This window comes from Lathyrus oleraceus, chromosome 7, assembly GCF_024323335.1.
Source record: "Lathyrus oleraceus cultivar Zhongwan6 chromosome 7, CAAS_Psat_ZW6_1.0, whole genome shotgun sequence".
NCBI lineage: Eukaryota > Viridiplantae > Streptophyta > Magnoliopsida > Fabales > Fabaceae > Lathyrus > Lathyrus oleraceus.
The window spans coordinates 44145683-44154626 of NC_066585.1; the positions used below are offsets into that span (position 1 = coordinate 44145683).

Here is an 8944-nt window from a genome sequence, read left to right on the forward strand (position 1 = left end):
GACCTGTATACTTCTTGGGTCGAAATTTTCCAACTAACAATAATATGCGTTCAGAGATGCATCTCCAAAATTTAAAAGACATTTTTAAATTTTCATAGAATATTATTCCATCGTAGTATGGACTAAGAAATCTCCTAATTTAATTTGTCTTCCTCATTTTTTTCTTGTCTAGTTGAGAATAAAAAAAAAAAAACTAAACACTTGGGCCAAAATGGCCCATTTAACAAACTTTTATCCAATTCATACTCTTCTCTGCGACCAATTCCCCCAACTCCCACACTGAACCCTAAAACACAAACACTCGCAATTTCACTCCGATTCCGCCACGTGACGATCGCTACTTCATCTCTTTCACAATCACTTCCTCGAGGTTTCGATCTACTTTCTATACTCTTTCTATGTTTTCTCTTTAATAATCTAGGGTTTGTGTTTGTGTATGTGTGGCTACAATTCTCTCTCTTTGTTGTTATGTTGATATGTTCGTCGCTATTTCAATGAAATTACTATCTGTATTATTGTGATAATAGGAACCATCCTTGTTGATTTATAAGCTTATTCCTTTACTTCATTTTCCACAAAAAATAATTGTTTATTATCTTAATGATTTGTTGGCATGAGTTTTTCTTATTTATAGTTTTCAATGGATGCAGGTTGGATTTATAACAGGGTTAAATTTGGGGAATTGTTGAATTTAAGTTGAAGGATATTCTGTATGCCAGCCACTGTTATGGCTGTACATACAAAATATCGTCTGATTACTTACTCGCCGGAGATTGTTGATGGGCAACCTATATTTGTTTCGTCGAATTGTAGTCCGGCAAAGGCGTTGAAGAAAGAGCCGGCGGGCCACTCTTTTCATTCTGCTGCACTTGAACTTCTCGGTGTTAAGAAAGAAGAGAACAAGGATGGTGATAGTAAGAAAGTGGTTGACGATAAGGAGCAGGCTTATTTGCCGTCGGATTCTTATAGTAGTAAGAGCAAAAAGAAGAAATCCGGTGAAGAGCAGGAGCAGGATCACTATGCGTTATTGGGTATGAGTCATCTTAGGTATCTTGCTACGGATGATCAGATTCGTAAAAGCTATCGTGAAACTGCTTTGAGGTATCATCCGGATAAACAGGCTGCTCATGTTCTTACTGAGAAAACTGAAGCTGCGAAGCAGGCGAAGAAGGATGAAATAGAAGCTCATTTTAAGGCAATCCAGAAGGCATATGAAGTGTTGGTTGATCCCATAAAGAGAAGAATTTATGATTCTACGGATGAGTTTGATGATGAGATTCCCACTGACTGTGCTCCGCAAGACTTCTTTAAGGTGTTTGGTCCTGCTTTTATGAGGAATGGGCGTTGGTCTGTTACTCAACCGATTCCGTCTTTTGGCGATGACAAGACTTCGATAGAAGAAGTTGATAATTTCTACAATTTTTGGTACTCGTTTAAAAGCTGGAGGGAGTTTCCACAATCTGATGAGTTTGATATTGAGCAAGCTGAAACTCGAGATCATAAGAGGTGGATGGAAAGGCAGAATGCAAAACTGTCGGAAAAAGCTAGGAAGGAAGAGTATGCGCGGGTCCGCACTCTTGTTGATAATGCTTACAAGAGGGACCCTAGAATATTGAGAAGGAAAGAAGAGGAAAAAGCTGAGAAGAAAAGGAAAAAGGAGGCCAGGTTCATGGCAAAGAGGTTGGAGGAGGAAGAAGCAGCTAGAGTTGCAGAAGAGGAGAAGCGACGAAAAGCAGAGGAAGATAAAAAAGCCGCTGAAGCTGCGTCTCAACAGAAGAAGTTGAAGGAGAAAGAGAAAAAGCTCTTGCGGAAAGAGCGAACACGCCTTCGAACTCTTTCAGGACCTATTTTGTCACAACACATGCTTAATATTTCTGAAGATGATGTAGAAAAAATTTGCATGTCATTTGATATTGAACAAATGAGGAGTTTGTGCGAGAAAATGGAAGGCAAAGAGGTGTTAGAGCAAGCAAAAGCTCTAAAAGATGCACTGAGTTGCCAAAAAGATGTGGTTGATGAGAAAAGTAATCAACAAAATGGCTCCGTCAAAGCTAATGGCAGCATTAGTATTCTAGCAGTCAATGTAGAGAAAAAAGAGAAACCTTGGAGCAAAGAAGAGATCGAGCTATTAAGGAAAGGAATTCAAAAGTTTCCCAAAGGAACATCAAGGAGATGGGAAGTTGTTTCAGAATACATTGGTACCGGAAGATCGGTTGAAGAAATAATGAAAGCCACTAAAACTGTTCTCCTCCAGAAGCCTGAAACATCCAAAGCTTTTGACACATTTCTTGAGAAAAGGAAACCGGCTGCCCAAACAATTGCATCTCCACTGTCAACAAGAGAAGAATTGGAAGGGGTACCAATATCAACAGTTACACCTGAAAATAGTGCTGCCTCTTCAACACCAACACCAAAACCGACAACAACGCCCGCAACAGCAAACTACAGCAACTCAGAAGATTCTCAAGGAGTTTCAGAACAAGAGGCTTGGTCTGCAGTGCAAGAAAGAGCACTTGTTCAAGCTTTAAAAACCTTTCCAAAGGAAGCTAACCAAAGATGGGAACGAGTAGCTGAAGCTGTACCTGGAAAGACGGTGATTCAGTGCAAGAAAAAATTTGCGCTGATGAAGGAAAATTTCAGGAACAAGAAAGCTGCTGTTTGATTTTATCATTCATAACCCATATCTGTGGTATTTTTTCTTCCTGCATTTTAGATTATACAAGTTTAATTATCCATTTTTATAGGTAAATTATTTTCTAAGTTTGAACTTGGAATTCATTTACTTATTTATTTGTATTGATTACGAGGCCAAACTGAACATGAGCTGCCACTCCCTCTCCTAGCTAGGCATCTTGACCATTATTGAAACCAATGTCTATCGTAGTACCAGATATATGTACCATTTTTGGTTTGAAAGGGAACCATGCTTCTTTAAATTTGTATTATCTCGTAGTTGTCTGGATCAGAAATGTTGCTTTGGTAATTTTCATACTTGCTTTATATTATCTTCATCTTACAGAGTCTACAAAGTTGACATACAAAGCCAATATCATCCTCAAAAATAAAAAGAATGAACACACCTTTTAATTGTCTTTTGAAAAGTTGTAGTTGTTTTTTCCTTAGCTCTAGTAGCGTGCTATTGGCAGGCAGTGTGTAAGTGTGTACTGTTCTGATAAAAAGTTTTGCATAGATTGATTTTGGGAGCAGAAAAATGACTCGAGTTGGAATTCAAATTTGAGCAGTAAACCTGAATGACAGGTCTGTGTTAAAGATGTTCTAGGTTATGTATTTATGAGGTTCTAGGTTCTGAGGTTTATAATCTTGTCACTTAATCCCTCCGTCCCACAATGAGTGATCTAGTTGACCACTTTACATATATTAGGAAAATGAAATGAATGAAAAAGGGAGAATGATATTTTTACTAAAGTATCCTTATCATGTATTGGAAATGATGAAAATAATATTAATTAGAGGGTAAAATTGAAAAAAGTCCGTTGGAAATTGAAATAGGTCATTCATTTTGGGACACTCTTTTATTTCAAATGAGTCATTCATTGCGGGACGGAGGGAGTAGTGTTTAATTTCCGTTGAAATGGGTCATTCATCTTTGTCACCGAGTGTTTATAATCTAGCTGGGTATTTCCCTACTTTGTGTGGCAAGTGAATTTTTGGTTAGGCGCTGCTGTCATTTTTATGTACCTTTGTTAGTTTAGTTAGGTGTCAGACGAGTTCAGTTTAGTTCCTCTATTTGTTTTGAAGTTGCTATCTATTAGTTGTTAATTTAACCTGTCCAATCAAGTTTTAGGCAGGACATTTGCTAAAATTTGAAGTAATGGTGAAGTCATGTGTTTTCCAAAGCATGGATAACTTATCTGATAACAGTGTAATTACTGGCTTACTACATTATCATTTGAATGCTGTTTTAGGTGACTATAGTAGGATAATCACTACTATTGAGTTTTCTTCCCTTTGTTCTGGTGTATTATAGGAATAAGATGTTAGTGAACCAATTTTGTCGTTGTTGGAGAGAACATACACGGTCTTAGGGCAGTATTAGACTATTAAGGTTGTGTAAATTGTCTCCACCCTTTTTTTGATAAGGCCAATTGAGCTAACCATCATACTCTAAACCCCAAAAAAACTTCCCACTAACTCTTGAATGCTGCTTCCGGACCTGTCTGCAGCAGTCACTGATCAACAAAATGCAGGCAAGCATTCTCAATTATTCACTACCAATACCAGCTTCTCAATTCATTTTCCAAGAAAACACTACTATCAATTCAAAACAACACATACCGCCACCAAAACAATTGATTTGAAACCAATAAACCATCATGAATATGCGTCAATGTAGAATAATCTGTCATACCAGACTTTTAATGAAAGATAATAGGCCAAGTTTTAATTTTTGAATTTTTGATCATGTCAGACTTGACATTAGCTGTTATTGTTCATGTGGGACTTAACATGTTCATACCGCAACATCCCACTCTGCCCCATCCAATTTCAACTTATCTAAACAATGGAATGTCACTCAATTACATCTCATACCACTCCATTCTTTCATATTCAATCGAACCCAAAACAATGTATCACTATTTTCTAACATTTTTGAAGTCCTTTATTAGATAGGTGGAGTGTTTGTGTAAGGTCTTTTTGAGACAAAGTTGTATAACCAAAAACACATTTTGATAGCAACTCGACTGTTTGTTGCTTTGTTAATCTAATAGTGACTCTAATTCCCTCTTTTTCTACTAATCCATCATTACTAATACATCTTCTCTTCTCAAATTCTTCACTGTTTTCTTCTCCCAAAATGGTTGGTTCTGAATCTACAAACCGTACTTTTTCTTCATTGTCTTGCATGCTGGTTGTTTTTTGGGTAACTCATAATCCACTTTGATTTGCCTTACTAATTTTTCCTTTTTAAGTGATGTTTTAATTTTAAAGCAACCAAACACGGTACTAATTATTTTTACTCCTTCAATAGAGTTCTGAATTGTTAGGCAAATTATTGGAGAATTTATACAAGAGAGATTTACAGGATAAATCAAACTACTTTGTTGAGATTGAGTAAATCCCTCACATTATAGAGGTTACATCAATATAAATCAATAATATTTTTTTACTGTAAAACAAATGACATTTTTTTATTGAATAACAATAAAAGTTATTGTAAAATGATTTTTTTATTGAATAATATACCTTTGTGGATAATAAAGAATAAAAAATAAATAAAACTATTTTTGGTAGACTTTTACATCAATAAATAAACATTCAGATTCATAAACTACAAAACTAATGTAATCAACAACTTTCAAGTTGTATTCTCTTTTGAACTCGTTTCAATCAGATAAAAAATATAAATAAATATTGTGATCATCATTTAATGTACGAATGATTTTGCAATAGGGGACAATGTCTTGATGTAGAATGATTTTGCAATAGGGGACAATGTCTTGATCGTCTTCATTAATGAGATCTATATCAAAGATTTCTTTATATATATATATATATATATATATATATATATATATATATATATATATATATATATATATATATATATATATATATATATATATATATATATATATATATATATATATATATATATATATGAGTTATTATCATTGTAAATATTGTATGATAGTTGTAAATAATTTTAACATATCGAATTTATTATCATTGTAAATATTGTATGATAGTTGTAAATAATTTTAAGATACCGAATTACTTAATATATTGATGAAAGACTTAGATACATGTACTGTCCAACAAGATTGATGAATAACTCATGTGTATTATTGTCTTGATGATCTTAATTTATGTATAGAAAGGAAGAAAAAAAAAGGATGAATGTATTATTGATATATTTATTAATGTCTCGATGATCTTAATTTATGTATGCAAAGAATGAAAAATAAAAGGATGAATGTATTAGTGACATATTTAAAAGAATTATGTTGAATTGATAATATTTAAATTTAAAAACATTAGGATATAGGAATAATATGTACCAACCTTGAAGTAGACATTCGGGTATTTGAAAGGATTGATTGAAATATAAAACAGAAATTGTAAATAATCAATACAATGGTTGTGATACAATGGTCCAATGAATATATACACCATGCTGCAATGAAAATAAGGAGTTTCATTGGTCAAACAAATACCAACACAACATCTATGCAATAAATATACATAACCAATAAAAAATGAGAACCATATTCCCAGTCAATGACCATGCTGCACCGATTATCATGAAAGCTTCAATACCATCTAGCTTTGCTTTTCAAGTGAAAAATTTGAAGATATAGACAAACCAAATAAAGTTTTGGGCCAGGATAAGATTATACACTATGGATCATAAATTAGATACACATGATATAAGATTGGGCAAAATATGAATCCAACATTGAGAACACCACTAAAGGTTATTTAAACCTGCATAAAACTAAAAAAGATGAAGTGTTATTGATTTATTGATTTATATTGGTTTATCCCTATAATGTGAACGAGTTTTGATTTACCTCCTATAATTAAAAAAACAACAACAAAAAAAACAATTAATTTTTAAAAATTCATGTGGGTTTTAAAAATAAATAAATAATTTAAAAAAAATTACATGGACAGGCTACATTAGCAAAATTGAAGATTCCTTATCAAGTTGTCACCTAGGGACCAAACAACAAAATCTTTACATTATAATGGAAATTAAAAAATAAATAAATTATAGGGGATAAACTAAAAGTCATTCACATTGCAATGGTATCATATAATTAAATATATTTAATTATAGTTTTTTTATTTCTTTATCTTAACTCATTCACGAAATTGATCTCGATATTTAAAATTCAAGTAGTTTTGACCATCTCTTACATATTTGCATTCAAAATTAATGATATGTCAATTTTTTTAATAATATGTCATTTGTGGAACATGGTATATCATCGTATAGTTTTTTCCCCCCGAAATATGGAGGTTAGATAGCCATTAGAAATAACTTTTGCATTTATTTCTCAAAAACCCAGTCGTTGTTGTGTGCACCACTTTTTAAATATTTGTCCACCATAGACGTATCTACTCAATCTATTACGAGGTTAGCTGATCACTGAGGATCAGTGATGCTGAGATCATTCTCAACGAAAAAGTTTGCTTTGATCACCATCATTGATATCCATCATCAACATTATTTATGAATTAGATACTTCAAAAACAAAAATTGCTTATATACTCAAGAGCATACTTTTTTCTTTGCACAATTTCATTTAATGTCCATTAAGGCTTTGAGCTGCAAAACATTGCAAAACATCCCTGCAAAACATATTAGGATTTTACCTTTGGTATTCAAAGTTTCTTAGATCCAGGTGCATTAGTTCTTCCAAAAGGTCTAGGGTTATTACCTGTAAACCTTTTTAACTTATCAACAGAAGGGCCTAAGTGACCATATTTATTACAACGAGAACATTTACAAACGAGCCAATTCCTTTTCTTCTTATTTAATCCCTCAGTAGGTTTTTTGTCTGACTTAAATCCTAGTCCTTTTTTATTTAAGTAATATCTTTGACTTGATAAGATCCAGTCAAGGTTTTCTTCCCCCTTAGTAAATTTATTTAAGGTTTCATGCAGGCCTGTCACTTCCTTTTTCTGCTAGTCACATTACTCATAAGTTTCTGTTGAGTTTATAATATTGACCATTTCTAACTTAAGCATTTTATTGTTTTTCTTCAAAAAACTCTAGATACTTCTTAAGGTCTAAGTTGAGTTTTTTAATCCTACCATTTTCCTCCATCAACTTAACACCAATTTTAAACAATTTCTTGTAAGATAACTTAGTTACCTCATAATCATCTTCCACGTAGGATGTTTTCAAGCAAACTTCATCTTTTTCATTTGAAGAGGTTTCTTGTATGGTTCTCCATGAGGTTGACTCTTCTTCATTTATGGAGACTTTGTCTATTCTTTCGAAGATTCCACTGGATGATGTTTCTTCTTCACACCCTCTAATAGATGAAGTTCCTTTATTTGATGTTGAATCCTCCAAAAATTGCTCAACTACTGAATATGTTCTTTCAGAGGAGACCATATGAGTCATTTGATATGAGTTTGATGAGGTTGCTGATAATTCTTCAGTCTTTGAGCCAAAACCCCCATCTTTAAGTGGTTGGACTATTTCGTTCAACTTCTCTATGATTTCATTCTTCCTTGATTTTTCCTAAGATTCATGAACATTCACATCTTTTGATTTAAGGATTGGATTAGCTTTCCAACTCTTAAATCTTAGATATTGGTTAGTAACAAACATTCAAATATAATTTCTAACAATTTTAAACTTTGAAAAATATTGATGAATGATACCTTCTTCTTCTTCGCCTCATATGTTCATTTACTCATTTGATACTTGGAGAAACTGCATACATCATTCCGAGAGTATCCCACAATTCCTTGTCGGTTTTGCAATTATAAACATAAATAGGTTTACTATCATCTAAGGAAATTACTAGAAAATTCTTGGTTTTGAAATCAATTTCAATTTTTCTCTTTTCTTCTACGCTCCAAAGGGAATTAAGTTTATATACTACTTCTCCATCTATATGGTGAGTAGGAATAAATGAACCTTTGATTACAGTTTATAAAAATTCAAAATTAATACTCTGAATAAGTAGTCTAAATCTAGATTTCAATAATTCAAACAAGCACCAATAAATGATGGAGGTGTATTTAGGAAATATCTCTTGTTTAAAAATGTGTTGGAAGTCATATTCCTTTTGAGACGGTTAATCATTGAACAAGAGTTAGGCTTTGTGCCACTTATTGAACATGTTACTCCACACCCAGGAGTAGGATTAATTGTGGGTTTCAGAAAAAAGATGGATTGAAATTTTTTTATGATTATTTTCATAGTTTAAAAACATTAAAGAAATTAGCAACACAAATTAAG

General features: G+C 32.8%; 1 protein-coding gene across 1 annotated transcript; it reads left to right on the plus strand.

The window, feature by feature from the left end:
* Positions 1 to 206: 206 nt before the first annotated feature.
* On the plus strand, positions 207 to 3005 carry LOC127106509 (uncharacterized). The gene is made up of 2 exons (XM_051043795.1): positions 207 to 370; positions 651 to 3005. The coding sequence occupies exon 2, from the start codon at positions 713 to 715 to the stop codon at positions 2660 to 2662; it is 1950 nt and encodes a 649-aa protein (XP_050899752.1). The 5' UTR covers positions 207 to 370; positions 651 to 712; the 3' UTR covers positions 2663 to 3005.
* Positions 3006 to 8944: the final 5939 nt, after the last annotated feature.

Bases quoted from the DNA above. Each gene is read 5' to 3' on its own strand.
- LOC127106509 (XM_051043795.1), top strand. From the start codon at position 713: ATGCCAGCCACTGTTATGGCTGTACATACAAAATATCGTCTGATTACT.